This window comes from Aspergillus clavatus, genomic scaffold (assembly GCF_000002715.2).
Source record: "Aspergillus clavatus NRRL 1 1099423829797 genomic scaffold, whole genome shotgun sequence".
Taxonomy (NCBI): Eukaryota; Fungi; Ascomycota; class Eurotiomycetes; order Eurotiales; family Aspergillaceae; genus Aspergillus; species Aspergillus clavatus.
In genome coordinates, this window is record NW_001517102.1 from 244,802 (window position 1) to 260,474 (window position 15,673).

At 51.3% G+C, this 15,673-nt stretch overlaps 5 protein-coding genes across 5 annotated transcripts in view, besides 7 other annotated features; 4 read left to right on the plus strand and 1 right to left on the minus strand.

Moving 5' to 3' along the window:
* The window catches only part of ACLA_006140 (ribosome biogenesis protein RRS1), a gene marked incomplete at both ends in the record, with an annotated part of 916 nt that extends 228 nt beyond the window's left edge, over positions 1–688 (plus strand). Inside the window, one exon of the mRNA XM_001273282.1 lies at positions 85–688. Coding sequence (XP_001273283.1) covers positions 85–688 — 604 coding nt within the window. The remainder of the gene's footprint in view (positions 1–84) is intronic.
* Positions 689–1,738: 1,050 nt separating this feature from the next.
* On the minus strand, positions 1,739–3,876 carry ACLA_006150 (putative Rho GTPase activator (Bem2); the record flags this gene model as incomplete). The annotated part of the gene is made up of 4 exons (XM_001273283.1): positions 1,739–2,394; positions 2,459–2,553; positions 2,611–3,283; positions 3,345–3,876. 4 exons carry the CDS (start codon positions 3,874–3,876, stop codon positions 1,739–1,741), a joined length of 1,956 nt encoding a protein of 651 aa, XP_001273284.1.
* Positions 3,877–4,555: 679 nt separating this feature from the next.
* Positions 4,556–4,575: a microsatellite.
* A 299-nt stretch (positions 4,576–4,874) lies between these two features.
* Positions 4,875–4,894: a microsatellite.
* A 195-nt stretch (positions 4,895–5,089) lies between these two features.
* Positions 5,090–5,119: a microsatellite.
* Positions 5,120–5,328: 209 nt separating this feature from the next.
* Positions 5,329–5,354: a microsatellite.
* A 455-nt stretch (positions 5,355–5,809) lies between these two features.
* Positions 5,810–5,842: a microsatellite.
* A 361-nt stretch (positions 5,843–6,203) lies between these two features.
* Positions 6,204–6,236: a microsatellite.
* Positions 6,204–6,237: a microsatellite.
* A 1,106-nt stretch (positions 6,238–7,343) lies between these two features.
* ACLA_006160 (Rab geranylgeranyltransferase subunit beta BET2) lies at positions 7,344–8,595 on the plus strand (the record flags this gene model as incomplete). Its single annotated transcript, XM_001273284.1, has 5 exons — positions 7,344–7,442; positions 7,505–7,790; positions 7,872–8,323; positions 8,377–8,501; positions 8,553–8,595. 5 exons carry the CDS (start codon positions 7,344–7,346, stop codon positions 8,593–8,595), a joined length of 1,005 nt encoding a protein of 334 aa, XP_001273285.1.
* Positions 8,596–9,301: 706 nt separating this feature from the next.
* On the plus strand, positions 9,302–11,116 carry ACLA_006170 (uncharacterized protein; the record flags this gene model as incomplete). The annotated part of the gene is made up of 1 exon (XM_001273285.1): positions 9,302–11,116. One exon carries the CDS (start codon positions 9,302–9,304, stop codon positions 11,114–11,116), a length of 1,815 nt encoding a protein of 604 aa, XP_001273286.1.
* A 681-nt stretch (positions 11,117–11,797) lies between these two features.
* msh3 (mismatch repair protein MSH3) lies at positions 11,798–15,348 on the plus strand (the record flags this gene model as incomplete). The annotated part of the gene is made up of 3 exons (XM_001273286.1): positions 11,798–12,614; positions 12,716–13,809; positions 13,867–15,348. 3 exons carry the CDS (start codon positions 11,798–11,800, stop codon positions 15,346–15,348), a joined length of 3,393 nt encoding a protein of 1,130 aa, XP_001273287.1.
* Between the last annotated feature and the right edge of the window lie 325 nt (positions 15,349–15,673).

Genomic DNA, 15,673 nt, shown 5'->3' on the forward strand with positions numbered 1-15,673 from the left:
AAAAAAAAACACACCCTAATCCCGACTCGAATGCCAAAAAATAAAAGAAAGAAAAAAAAGCAATACTAACGTCACCCTCACCAGCCCCGTCACAGTCTCCAAGCCCACACCCTACACATTCGACCTGGGCTACCTGATGGCTAACGACCCGAACCCGCTCGACCTCCCGCGCTCCACCCCCCTCAACGAATCTCTGAAGGCCATCGCGCGCGACGGCACCCAGTCCCTCCTCAACCAGCTCCTCACCACCTGCCCGATCACATCGTCCGCCCAGAATGGCGTTCTCCTCACGCTCCCTCCCCCGGCGACGGCCCTCCCGCGCCACAAGCCCCTGCCCACTCCCAAGCAACCCACCAAGTGGGAGCTGTTCGCCCGCAAGAAGGGCATCGGCAAGTACAGCACCACGCCTGGCGCCGCGCTGGCGGACAAGGAGCGTCGCAAGAAGCTGGTGTACGATGAGGAAAAGGGCGAGTGGGTGCCTCGCTGGGGCTACAAGGGCAAGAACAAGTCCGATGACGAGTGGCTGGTGGAGGTGAAGGAGAAGGACTGGCAGAAGGAGGAGGAGGCGGCGGCCAAGGGCAGCTCGATCCGGGGCATGTCGCGTGCCGATCGCAAGGAGAGAATACGCCGCAACGAGCGCAAGATGCGGTCCAACGAGCGGAGATCGCGGAAATCGGGCGGTGGATAGGTTGGGGGATCTCTTCGCGGAGGGGGGTTTTTTCTCTTCTAATCTCCTTCTTCTTCACGCATGGGTCTGGACTTTCTCGGATTGAAACCACAAACCACAAAAAAGCAGGAGTACGGATTGGAGTCGCCGGTCTCTTTCTATTATTGTCGATATACTACTTCTACGGGCTGTTCATGTTTACACTTGTTGGATTTAAAGAAAAGCAGGATCACCTTAATGCATCATACCCTGATCATCTTGCGTTCCAAGAACCGAGCGCTGTCTCGAGATTCCCAGACACCTTTTTTTCTTTACGGATCTTCTGTCCTGGGTTGCTTGATTGTCCGAGTCAAATCGTAGGAATTTCATGTATTTATCTTACATCAGACAGGGGCATTGCAAAGGCGAGGAGAACATGCAAGAATAATCAGGGGACAAATCAAAGCTTCGCACGGGGGGAATTTGGGAATTTGGAAACGGCGCAGAAAGGAGGAAAAGAAGGAAAAAAAGAGGCTAAATAGAATTCTGAAAATACATGTATGTGAAGCAATCTAGCACACCAAGACACGAACAAGAAGCGACATACAAAAGAGGACCAACCTGTACAATGAAAAGAGAGGTGTTTGAACCAGAACCGACTCCGAAGGCGCCAATCTATGCAATTGGATGAACAAAGAACCAGAGTTGCAGAATCATCGTGGTGGGAAATAACATAAGGAGAATTTCTGGAAATCGCCAAGGGTGAAACACGTCAAACGTTGACTCCTCAACGACCATGTAAACGCAGCAGCAAAATACCCAACGAGTGAGTAAGAGGGAAAAGATCACAAGTTGTGCAAATGGATCAATTTCAATGTACAATCCTGAGATGAGTCTCGACCTCGGATCCAGCCCGTGTCTCTAGGCGCGAAGCACTCAGAAGGAAAGTAGGGGGGGGAGAAGATGGGAAGAAAACGACGCAGGGAAGAGGACCTCGTTCAACTAAGTAAATGGTGGTCGAATGGTGTCAGTGCGGTCATGGCAGGTATAGGTTAGACCAGGAAAAAAAAAAGATCAACCTGGAACTGAAGATTAGATCTGAATGGGAGACAGCGGGGGTCCAAGTTCGGGAAGCTGAGAGACACTCCTTGTGTGCGAAGTCTCAATCTTCTTAGGTCTATGCTTCCGGGACTTGGCTGTCTCAGGGCGAGGCGGTTGCTCCTCTTCCGCAGAAGCCTGACTGCTGCTGGAAGAAGATATGGCTCTTTCATGGACAGTCGAGCTGTTCAGAGGTATTGAGTGGGTGGCTTCGGCTTTCGAGCTTTTTTCCTTCTCATCCATCTCCTTTTCACGCTGGAGATATTCCTTCTCGGTCCAGCATCCCTGCCAACAGTTTTTCCAGTCGCATACCAGGAAGTGGAAACAGAATGCGTCAATCTTCATGCACGGTTGAAAGCAGATACAGAGATTGCGGTAATCCATCTTGTTCTGGTCCACATAAGAGTGAAGGAGATTCAGGTGGCAGGTGATGGCGAAGAGGAGGTAATAATTATAGGGAGGTAGTTTCGACAGCTCATCTTTCAAGAGCTGCGGTGCGGTGGTTGCGCCCTCACATTTCTCGGCGATCATAGCCTGGGTCTCCTTCGGGAAAAGTTCGTCGGGCAATTCACGAAGCCAAGCCTTGAACATGGATCCAATGGTGTTGATGTCATAAAGATCCGGTTCGTCAAAAAGATTGATATCAAATTCTGTACAAATAGAGGTTAGAAATCCCCAGGAAATTCCATCTGACCTGTTCAGAATGTGGCTTACCTGTATCAAATCGTCGCTGCCAGTGCTTAACTTCTTTCCCACTGCCAGGCACACGATACAAGCCTTCTTCCTCGCACCCTTTGTAGTTTAGGTAGCTGATGTAATGTTAGCGATTGCGCGAGTCAGATCCGGGACCGGAGGAAGTGGCTTACTCGATGCAACGGTAGGGCAGGGCGGGCATCCAAAATTCTGTCTTGTCCCTGCAGTCTTCAATTTTCTTCGCAATGCGAGTTCGCCGGGCTTGCTCAATTAGAGGAAGATTGATGACGGAGCAGACATAATTGTCGTCGTTCAGAAGTTCTCGTTCGTTTGTGCTGCCGCTCCGGGTAATCTTTCCGAAGAAGCCTTTCCCTGCCTTTCCTATCCTGTCTGCCGCACCGCTCGAGGACTGTTTTATATTGTTGAACAATGCAGCGGAAGCACCTGATACTTGACTTAATGAGGTTGACGGCACCATTGAACCACCATGACTCCTCTCCTTTCGAATTGGAACACTGCCGGGTTCCGCAGGACGATCAACGGGATGGGTGCGCACGGCGGGACTCCCCGTGGTTTTCGCATGGCGATCTGATCGTGAGGAAGGTGTCTTGACGGGCACCTCCACCTCCCGCTTGTGACTTCCTTCGAGCTTCATTAGAGTGGCTGACGGCCGCCGATTCGCTCTTCTGTTCAATGCAGAGTCGTCCAACCGAATCGAACGGGATCGCGAAAGCAAATTGGCAAAGCGAGGTTTGTTCTTTTTCGAGGAGTTGCCGTGTTCGAGATCGGAGCCGGCTTTCTTGGCTTCCTGTGACTGAAGGTCCTTGTCTTCGGTCGAGTCACGGTCTAGTTGCGATCTGATTAGATTCGCTCATTCACTCCGCCGAGGGGTCCCGCATATACTTACTGGTTTCCTTGTGCGCTGCACGTTCGAGTGTTCCCAGAAGATCAGGAGTCGACTCGTACAACTTGGAGGCGATCTTTGTCCGGCGATCCCTAGAACTGCCACGGCTCTTAGGTTCGTCCCCAAAAGGTTCTGACCCGTCGGAGCGCTGGGCCCGGTGCGACGATTTTGGTGCCTTGAGGCTGGCAAAGAACGAGCGTGAAGGCTCGCGGTTGTGCCTGGGAGAATCCCTTGGAGAAGGAGGATATGGGGGGATGGCAGTGAGCCCGGGGGTAGGAGGTTCGGCGATATGACCAGGAGTGAGTGAGAAGGTAGGACTGCTCGACTTGCTGTGGGATCCTTCTGTGACAGGACGGATAGTCGCACCTTTGAAGAATGGTGAACTCGAAGAGGATTTGGGTGAACGGGGTGTCAGGGGACTTGCTCCATCAGAGCTTTGGGCACCGGGCGTTAGTGGAGACGAGATCTTTGCAGTCGCCTGCAGAGCGAAGGAGCTTAGATCTAAATTAGGCACAGTGGAGTGTCTCGAAGGCATTTTTAGGCCTGAATCGTTTGCCGGACAATTCGCCAGAAGGAGTTTCGCGCGAAAATAGTTGGGGGCGGGAAAAGTGATATATCCAGTTCCCAGTCAAGGTCTAGGAGGAAAATGTATTCGACAGCCTGTCGGAAAAAAAGAAGGATATATCAGCGCGAGATGCGACCAGCTTGCTTAACAAGGCCAAAAAAAAAAAAAAAAAAAGCCGCAAGAACCAGGACTGTCCAGCCAGACTTACTTGTCTTACAACTTTCTGGCCTCAATATCCCACGCAACTCAACGCTTCTCCCAGAATTCGTCGAGGGTAAGGGTTGGAAGCGAAATTGCGCTTGTTGAGATCACAGTGATGAAAGTATTGGAACGGAACCAGCCTTCCCAATATTCTTCAAGCCGGTCCCAATGGGTCGTTAGATCGCCGCTGGAGGAGAATATAATTCTGGAGGATTTTCAGATCTATTGACAAGTCGCACGACCATTAGTGAAACTGACGAGGAATCAAAGCAGGCAGAAGGGAAGAAAGACAGAAGCATGGGAAGGTGAAGTCTGGCGAGCGCAAGGAGCGCAGAGCCCAATGTAGGGGCTCGAAATGAATCAATGAAGCTATAAATAACGCTGACACTGGCAGAATCCCAACCCCTTGATCCCTCATTGATCGAGCGCATAAAGACCCCAGAGATCCTTTTTTTTTTTTTTTTTTTTGGACTCCAGCGGGTTCATCGCAACAGACAACAATGGGAATAAATTGGCCGAGCGTCTTTCAAAAAGAAGAGAAGGTTGACCTACCAGACTGTATCGCCCCTCATGTTCTGTAGTCACAGTTCTCTCCACACAGATCCCCTCCAACTTCCCATCCGGGTCCCGCGTAGCTGACCGATAGAATCTTGTCGCTCGATATGATCTATCTCACGGATAAAGACGGATGCTCAATTTGTTTGTAGACTTCTATTCCATTCGGGGTATCGCAAGTTCTGCTTTTCTTTCTGTCCTCTCTCTCTCTCTTTATTTTTATTTTTATTTTCCCAACGGGGATCGAGGGGGGCGGTCGGTGTGAGGCGTGTACAAAGGGAAAAGCGGTGTTGTTATTGTTGTTGTTGTCAGGAGTAAATTTGGAATGACAATGATTGCCAGAGATCGGTACAAAGAAGAGAGAGAGAGAGAGATTTCGACAGAGGATGTGCTTGCCCAGAATAAAACAACCAGAATTATTGAATTGAAAAAAAAAATAAAAAAATAAAAAAAAAAATGAAATGAACGAGAGAAGTTGAAGAGAAGTACAGAGTACAGAGTACAGACCGATCGGATGTAGGGGTTTAGTCTAAGTCTAACAGGAGAACCACGAGAGAACGATTCCCGCACAGACTCGAGAGTCGCAGCGACGACACATTCCTTCTTCTTGACAGGCGACTAATAATATGCAAGCGCGGCTGCGTGTTTAGCTAAGAAGCCACCATCTTTTTTTTTTTCTTTCTTTTTTTTTTGTCTGGTTCAGGGGGCAGAAACAGAAACCCGTGGAGATTTCGAGGCTAAATGCGCGGATGGATCTATATCCTAGCCTTCCTAGGAATCCTAGGTGTCTAGCGGAGTTATCGGGCGTTTCTTGGTAGAGAAGTATACAGAGTAAGTGTCTATCTATGGCTATCATCGACAGAGTCCGAGTAAAGACTATTACTCCGTAATCTATCAGAGGACTGTGGACTCAGATTGTCCTCGAGGATGATCATCGTCGCCCGTGGCTTATTCGATGACGCTGGGTCAATCTGGAGGTCAATCCTCAATGGAGGATTGACAGACCATGTTGATCATCATCATTCACTATCTACAATGCAGTTTGTTTCATCTATTCAAGGGAAGTGAGTGAGTGAACTTTCTGGGACGATCTCTGAAACATCTCTCTTCCTATCTATTGACTATATTCTTTTCATGCGGATATCTCTGACGGTGACGGTGACGGTGATGGTGACGGTGACTCTCCCCCTTTGATGCCTTTTGTTTATCTACACCGTCCTCCTCCATATACGGTCTACTACCATAGCTTGCTGGACTACAGACTCAGATTGGTCAACCAAATGTCGCTGTGAGGGTCAAGTCCAACAGGCACCGACGAATCACCCACGGCACGCAATATCAGAGAGGATGGGTACCTGGCGCTTAGTAAAATTAAGTTACCCAAGGAAGCATGACATTATTCGTTATGTTCATTCCTTTTGAGTCCGAAAATACTTTGGACAATTCAGAGAGATATCTTGAGGGGATCAAGTCCGGAGTATGAACAGTGAGTAAGAAAGGAAATCAATATGGAATATGACCGTCTCTGATGAACTGATGAGAATAATAATAATAATACTAATAATAATAATAATACGAGATGCTGAACCAGCAGGATATGATGAACACCTCCTTTCCAGTCATCCTTCTTTTTTTGAACTTGGAGATGTAACCATGGATTATTGAGGAACAAAGAATCAGCCTAAGATAGCTTTCCAAGTTCTGAATTCTGAAGTCTGAATCCTGATACAACTCTAGTCCTAGTGGGGTCATCACTTGATAAAAAAAGAACCTCCGTTCCATTCCTCCTGAGCTTTTACCTATTATTATTACTACTACGATTATGGATTGATGGTAGGACCCCACCAGATTCTTCTGTACTCTGTAGTCTGTGTCTAGTAGGTAGTACGGATACTACTGCCTCAATATCTCAAGTCATATGTAATTCTATCCTCAGTTCCTCACAGAGTGGTGTAATTATGCAGGCACATATATTTGGACAATGTCTATGTAGTTGAATAGGAAGAAGATTCCACTGCCTTCTAATCACTATCGGAATCCTCTAAACTATCATTCCCACCTATTTCCGTAGTAATATATACGAAATTGGCTTATCTATTCCCTACACACTACTGAGTACCTTCTAGCTCTCCATCTATCGACATCACAAACACTTCTAATGAAGACAATTGATCCCAGTCCATTGCCTGAATTGAGCAATCCAAGAGCCCGATCAAAGATCCCCTCAATCATATCTCATAGATAATTATTCATAATTACATAGTAGTTACTCTGACGATCTCCATTCTGAAACAAGCCCCCGCTCGTGCTCCCAGCGGCTTGTCCTGGGCTCCTGGCCGCAGCCGAGTCACGTGGTCGTCCGTCCTCGCACTTCCACTGGGACAAATCAACTTCCCCTGCAGAAATCCCCCCCCCCACCCCTTCTTCCTGCCTTTTACCAAAATAGCTTGGTAGATAAGATGATCTAACTTCTTCTGGTCACTGGGTTCGTGCGCTGTCTGTGAAGTGTGGAAGTAGTAAAGCCCATTTTTAGTATTATTATACTGGTGGGCACGTTCAGAATCTGTTGAACCTCCCCTGACTCCAGTTCCGAGCTAACGAGGAGAAGCAACCACTAATCATCATCCTCTGGTCTCCAGCAATCGGCCTTAGATTAATATTTCTCACCATTCGAATGCAAGATGTCGCTGGTATCTGGTCCTGGTCGAGCTGTTGGCAGCCAAGCAGATCAGACACTGTGTGTACCAAAGCATGTGGAGTACATCAAGAACCTGGACAGTGTGCGTGATATCTGTATATCTTCTCTTGGGAATGGGGAAGAGGGTTGACAGGTGAATGCTAGAGGAGAGATGAGCTGGAATATTGGCTCACAGAACATCTTCGACTGAATGGAGTCTACTGGGGTCTGACCGCATTGCATCTGCTGGCGTCTCCCGAAGCTCTTCCGCGGGCAGAAACCATCGATTTTGTTCTTTCCTGCCAGCATGAGAACGGTGGATTTGGAGCGGCACCTGGTCATGATGCGCATCTGCTCTACACCGTCTCGGCTGTCCAGATCCTCGTTACACTCGATGCAGTGGACGAGCTGGAGAAGCGGGGCTTAGGAGGCAAGCAAAAAGTTGCTAATTGTATGATGTGACGTTCCCAACCTTCTTATGACCATCCTGAAAAAAAAAAAAAGAATTCCCGCTTATGCTCGATGATTGTAGACATCGCAGGGTTACAGGACCAGGCAACTGGCTCCTTCAAGGGTGACGAATGGGGCGAATTGGACACTCGTTTCTTATACGGTGCCTTCAATGCCTTGTCACTCTTGGGACTTCTTGACCTGGTCGACGTTGCCAAAGCTGTCGCTTACATCCAGAAGTGCGAAAATTTGGATGGAGCATATGGTGTCTGCCCTGGAGCCGAATCCCATGCTGGCCAGGTATTTACCTGTGTGGGCGCGCTGGCTATCGCGGGACGATTGGATCTGGTGGACAAGGATCGTCTTGGTGGTTGGCTCAGTGAAAGACAGTTGGACAACGGCGGACTGAACGGTCGTCCCGAGAAACTGCAAGATGCCTGCTACAGCTGGTGGGTGGGAGCCAGCTTAGCGATGATCGACCGTTTGCATTGGATCGATGGCGACAAGCTGGCCGCATATCTTCTTCGCTGCCAGGTAAGTCTCTTGTCCCGGTGGATATCTCCAGTCCTAATACTAATGTCCCCCAGGATCCAGCGGCTGGCGGCTTCGGGGACCGTCCTGGTAACATGGTGGATGTCTTCCATACGCATTTTGCCATCGCGGGCTTGAGCCTCTTGAAGTTCGAAGGCGTGGAGGAAGTAGATCCTATCTAGTAAGTGACGGACCCCCTCAATCTAGCTTCATCCATTCTGACCGAAGACAGTTGTATGCCTAGAGCCATTACAATGAAAACCTTGCACAAGTAACAACACCACCCCCTATCAGCTATCGTTGTCCGGCGAGGTTTGATGACCGTAAATATCCTTACCTCCTGCAATCTAATAACCCATTATTCTTCCCCTCCATAGATTATGAGATACAAGGCAGTGACTTATTCCACTTCATACCCTCCCACAATAGCCTAACCATAGGCTGTTAAGACACAGTCGCACATTCTATCACAGACTCATAATCAATTTCATTCTATCTAGTTGAGCTCAATGAATAAACTGTCTTTGCATATTTTGGTTTTCAATTCTCTTGAACAAGTCTCCTCGCCACTCCTCGTTGACATTGGTACTGTCAACAACTTACTTCATCCCCGCCACCTTCCCAAAGGGGTCATCATGTGGAAGACAGACCGTCCCTTCTCGATGCAGCAAGTAGTATCCTCACGGTCGACGTCGCTGCCCTGTCAATAACAGCTTCTTTCTTCTCCCCTCAATATCTCCCTCCCCATCTGACCTCAGTGGTTCTGGTGGCATTGGGATTCATAGGGCAAGTATCGCTCCATCATTGTCACTTCTTCTGCATCCCAACTCTTTTCTTCATCAGGGCCAGTCCTTCTATCTTGGTTCCTCTTGTGTGCTTTTGTGTACATGCCATTCTGCATTTGCGTCTGTTACTTGTTACTTCCTTCGTATCCGGCTCAGGTCAAACCTTCAAGTCTTGTCGTCGTTCCCGTCGTCTATGATGGATGTCGAGGCATTGCATTGCAACATCTGTCTCAAACATCCCAGATTCAGCGATGTATCTCATTTATTAACCCATGTCTCATCGAAAGCTCACCTCTCACATTATTTCAAGCTTCAAGTGCGCAGTCATCAGGAGGTCCAAGCTAGAGCTCTACTAGAAGAATATGATCGATGGTATAAGGCCAATGGCTTGGCCAAGCTGCTTGCTGACCGCATGGCATCCAAAGAGGCTCGCAAAAGGAAGTCCCAAGGGAAGTCCCTTGCACATGTTACCTCGCTGACAGCTGCACGCAAGAATGAGCCTCGAGTTACACCAGCAATTACCCATCATTCATCTCATAACCCTCTTCCTGATTTCCTTGACCCACGCCTTGCTGACCCTTTTGTCAATGGGAACAACGCCGAGGGTAACGGGGATATATGTCTTCCAGCTGATTACGACCTGCCACCTGCATGTCCACGGCCTGCTGTTGAGCTTCCCGTCCAGACGGAATATACACTACGTTCAAGCGTCTCTTACGCAGATCCTCCCCCGGGCCAATACAAACGTAGGCCTGACATCGACTCCGAAGAAGACAGTGCCTCTGGTTCCCCAGACACACCGAGCGGGCCGGGGAAGCCAGGAAGCAGAACAGCAATGTCCTTTCAACCCTCAAGCGTCAGCTCCATCCGTGACCCCTTCGTGGACGACAATGGAAGTCTTGATTACTTGAAAATGCTCGGAGGTGACAGGGAAAGGTCGGACGAGATGACTAGGCTGAAGGGAGTTTTGTGGCCGGGGATGGACATATTTGACTCGGCTACTGAGCAAATGAGGCGGAAACGGAACCAAAAGAAGGACGAGAGCATCCTTAAGACAATGGAAAAGACGTCTATGTGTGTCGAGCCCACGGAGCTGGTCTTTTCGCCCACAGGCATTCTACGGAAACAACGGGTCATCTCTGGTAATGTGGAAGATAGCAGTCCCCTCAAAGGGGAAACCCCGATTCCCAAACGACGAGCAAATCGCCCCAAGCGTGCGCTCTCCCAAGTTGATTCCAACATACCCCGGGGACAGGATAGGAAGCGAAGCAAGAAATCCATCAAGTCGGCAGGAAAGACACGGTTTGGCAGTCTAGATCAACGATATCAGCCTCCGGCCCCAGGCATTCCCGAACATGGGTTGCCGTATGGTTATGGTGCCAGTCTTTACACTTCTTTCCGAGATGAGATAGATGACTTCACTCTCTCAATGAGGGGACTTGAACCTGCCTCTCGCAGTCGGTTCACAGTCTTCCACGACGAATCAAGTCAGCATAAACCGATCTCCAATGATCATTATTCGACGCAAGAACCGCAATTGGGACCATCGAGCCCTTCTCGACGACCTTTTCTTCGCCGTGGGGGAGCATTCGGAAGAGACTTCAACCGACCATCTTCGAGCAACCCTACTTTATTTCGGTTGGGAAAGGATGCTCGTACCTCAGCTACTGAGAAAGAGAATATGGAGCATCTGCTCGATGCTACCACCCGACTTGAACCGCTTCTCCACTGGCATTCTCCAATGATAGAGCCGCGACAGTGTCTCCTTGTAGATGCTCAACGAAGCGGACGGAGCCCTTTCGAAGATCATGAGATGTATGCGGGATATTCGTTCAATCCCCTGGCCATTGCAACCGCGAAGTTTCCCAATGAGAATCCGATTTTCCATGGCGATACCCAACACGATTACAACCTCCATTCCTTGACACGCGCTCCATCGCCGGAGGCGACTATATCAGACGTCGACGAAGACGACTTTGAGCGACTCTATCTCGACACAACCTCTTTTTAGTCTGATCCATTGGGCGTGCTGTTCCTCTTCCGGGGGCCATCAGGATTCAGGAATCAGAATTCCATTTCCTTTCAAGATCATGCTACCACCCGAGACGAGATTGAAGGTTTGACCAATGCCCACCACGAGCAGACGAGCAACAAAGATATTTATATATGCAGGATCGATATGTGGGCAGACCAGCTTGCTTCGCGGTTCTTTTCGCTTGTTTTTTGTACCCTTATACTATTTTCCATTGCAGCGTTAGTCAGGTTCAGGGAACTGGAGCATTGTTTGTAAGCTTAGACTGATACAGCAGAGTAGGTAGATAGAGTATACAGACAGCATACAGCATCCTTCTATATACGGGTGGATTAGGTAATACTATAGCCAAACCAATTAACGCGCACTCGACAATCTATCGTGTTCTCCACGCGTCAAGCTTCGAGAAGCTAAGGACTCAAGCTTGCGATAAGCGACTTCATACTCCCCTCGCATTCAGCTTCTTATTATAATCTGGTTATACCTGCTTCTAGCAGGGGCTGTCAAAGACGCCCAGTTCGTGAGTAAATTGCGCGTCGCGAAGAAACAACCCCAACGCCACATTTACTTGCAACGCCAACTTCCACGCCTACTCTGACCCCAGTTTGATCAACATTTTACAACCTTGCAAGCCCACAAGGGGCCGTGATCACAGGCAGGATGCCGCTCCGATCATCTCAGTCGTCGCCACCGGCCTCACAAAGCTTTAAACGCAAACAACCTACCATCTCAAGCTTCTTCACGAAAAAGCCGCCGACATCGCAAGAGAAAGCCCAGGAGCCCGAGGACGAACCGGCGGCGAGTCGAAGACAATTCGCAAATGCCCTTGATAAAGCGACGCGCGTGAAAGAGCACGGTGCCCCAGCAGAGAGAGATGAGGAACAAGAGGAGGAGGAGGAGGATATCGTGGCCCCGGCTCCGAAGCGGATTAAAACAAATGGGGTGCACGAGAAGGAACCAGCTAGCGCGGCCAAAGAGGTATCTTCTGCCTCGCGGCCAGCACCGCCGCTGGCTAGTAGCCAACGAACCGAGCTGTACAAGTTCGCTAGCTCGCCTGCCGATGGCGCCGGCGCGGGCGTTGACCGACCAGAAGATCCGGAGACAAAGCAGCGGCAAGCGGAGCGGGAAAGACTGCACCAACTGTTTGTGAAGAAGCTCGGGGGCGCAGACTGCGCGGTTGGGATTGGCCGCAGCGCTGGCGGGGATGCGCCGTCCGGCGCGGAGGAGGCTGCCGAGGGCGACGAGGACGAGGAGGTGGCGCCGGCGCCGGCGGCGAAGGGGAGGGGCTCGAAGAAAGCCGGCGGGGGCAAGCTGACACCGCTGGAGAAGCAGGTGATTGAGATTAAGCGCAAGCACATGGACACAGTTCTGGTGATCGAGGTGGGGTATAAGTACCGGTTCTTCGGCGAGGATGCGCGGATTGCGGCGAAGGAGCTGAGTATTGTTTGCATTCCGGGGAAGATGCGGTTTGATGAACGTAGGTGTTGTTCACTAGCCCTCCCTCCTCCCGACCTTCCTTGATGTGCGAGTGTGTTTGGCAAAGTGTGGATGCTGACAGAGCGTGGCTTGCCACTCTAGACCCTTCCGAAGCGCATCTTGATCGCTTTGCCTCCGCGAGTATACCGGTGCATCGGCTGCATGTGCATGTAAAGCGACTCGTGGCGGCGGGCTATAAGGTCGGCGTGGTTAGGCAGTTGGAGACGGCTGCTCTGAAAGCCGCGGGTGACAATCGCAATGCTCCGTTTTCCCGGAAACTCACCAACCTATACACGAAGGGAACGTACGTCGATGATGTGGAGGGATTGGAGGGTCCTACACCTGCGGCATCAGGTGGTGCTTCTCCAGCCACCGGGTACTTGCTGTGCATCACCGAGACGAATGCAAAGGGCTGGGGCAACGATGAGCGGGTCCATGTGGGTATTGTTGCTGTTCAGCCGAACACGGGAGATATCATCTACGATGACTTTGAGGACGGTTTCATGAGGAGTGAAGTCGAAACCAGACTACTTCACATTGCGCCGTGCGAGCTCGTCATCGTTGGGGAGTTGTCCAAGGCTACCGAGAAGCTAGTCCAGCATCTCTCTGGCAGCAAACTGAACACCTTCGGCGACAAGGTCCGCGTGGAAAGAGTGGGAAAGAAGAAGACTGCGGTCGCCGAATCGCATAGCCACGTCGCGAACTTCTACGCCTCCAAGCTCAAGGCAGCCAGCGTCGACGATACGCAAACCAGCAATCTTCTCCAGAAAGTGCTCACCTTGCCCGAGCAGGTGACGGTGTGCCTCTCGGCGATGATAGAGCATATGACGGAGTACGGATTGGAGCATATCTTCCAACTCACCAAGTATTTCCAGCACTTTTCATCTCGGTCTCACATGCTTCTGAACGCGAACACGCTCGTGAGTCTCGAGATCTATCAGAACCAGACGGACCACTCGACCAAAGGCAGCCTCTTCTGGACTCTGGACCGCACGCAGACGCGCTTCGGGCAACGCCTGCTTCGAAAATGGGTTGGGCGGCCCCTGCTGGATAAATCGCGACTGGAGGAAAGGGTGAATGCTGTTGAGGAGTTGAAGAATCCGGAGAAGACCGTGCAGGTAGAGAGGCTTAAGAGGCTACTGGGGAGGATCAAGAGCGATCTGGAGAAGAATCTCATCCGGATATACTATGGAAAGGTACGCACATGCTATGAACCGGGGGGGAGTTGCGAGCCTTAACTGATATGGACCTAGTGCACCCGGCCAGAGCTGCTTACTGTGCTGCAGACGCTGCAGACCATCGCACAAGAGTATGCCGATGTCAAGTCCCCGGAGGACAATGGGTTTGCATCGCCTGTTCTGGGTGAGGCGGTTGCGTCGCTCCCGACCATATTGAAAGATGTTGTCGCTTTCCTGAACAAGATCAACATGCATGCGGCCCGTAGTGACGACAAGTATGAGTTCTTTCGGGAATCCGAAGAGACCGACGAAATTAGTGAGCATAAGCTTGGCATCGCCAGCGTCGAGCACGAACTGGAGGAACACCGCGCTGTTGCTGCCGGGATCCTCAAATGGCCCAAGGTGGTCTACGTAACGTCGTCGGGCATAGAGTACCTGATTGAGGTTGAAAACACCTCCAATGCCATCAAGCGAGTGCCGGCATCGTGGGTCAAAGTGAGCGGGACCAAGAAGCTTTCCCGATTCCATACGCCAGAGGTCATCCAGCTTCTCCGGCAACGCGATCAACACAAGGAAGCATTGGCCGCCGCGTGCGACAAGGCGTTTGCCGCTCTGTTGGCCGAGATCGCCGTCAACTACCAGCTATTCCGGGACTGCGTCCAAGCTCTTGCGACGTTGGACTGTTTGCTCTCCCTCGCGGCGATAGCGAGCCAGCCCGGATACGTGAAGCCCGAGTACACCGACCACACATGCATATGTGTCGAACAAGGGCGCCATCCCATGGTTGAGCAACTCTTGCTGGACAGCTATGTGCCGAACGACACTGACCTGGACACGGACCAGACTCGCGCGCTTCTGGTGACGGGTCCGAACATGGGTGGTAAATCGAGCTACGTCCGCCAAGTAGCCCTGATCGCCATCATGGGCCAGATTGGCTCCTACGTCCCTGCGCGATCAGCAAAGCTCGGCATGCTGGACGCGGTGTTCACTCGCATGGGCGCCTTTGACAACATGCTAGCAGGCGAGTCGACCTTCATGGTCGAGCTGTCCGAGACAGCGGACATCCTGAAGCAAGCCACACCGCGCTCGCTCGTCATCCTCGACGAACTGGGGCGCGGCACATCCACGCACGACGGCGTCGCGATCGCCCAGGCCGTCCTCGACTACATGGTGCGGACGATCCGCAGCCTCACGCTCTTCATCACGCACTACCAGCATCTCTCGAACATGACGCAGTCGTTCCCGGACCACGAACTGCGCAACGTGCACATGCGCTTCACCGAGTCCGGCGCCGGCCAGGACGAAGAAATCACCTTCCTCTACGAGGTCGGCGAGGGCGTCGCGCACCGCAGCTACGGCCTCAACGTGGCGCGGTTGGCGAATCTGCCTGCACCGCTCCTCGACGTGGCGAAGCTGAAGAGCGCGGAGCTGGAAGAGCAGATCCGGCGGCGGCGGCTGGCGAGGCTTCTCACCGCGGTGGGGGAGGTCATGTCCGATCCTGCCAAGGGCGATGAGGATTTCCTCGAGCGCCTCATGAGCACCGCGGAGCAGTTGTAGGGTGGATTTGCTAGAGGGAGGGGGCGGGGGGGGGGGTTTTGTTCTAGGAACTGGGCTACTGTACATATACATACGATACTGATCGGATAGATCATGCTCTCTGCCGCGGCGGAGGAACAGGGCAGCTGTAATATGCATATTTCATACACAAGCATTGTGACCTACACTCAAAGCAGCGCACTAGGCTACGAACTACAGAGTAGGGAATCACCCCGGTATGTGCGCAGGGTTTGATACGAGTTCCGTTGGACAAAACCAGCGGACAGAAGGGACCCGATCCTTCGAGAGGGCACAATGACGGGCAACTCCAGCTTGCATTCAGGGG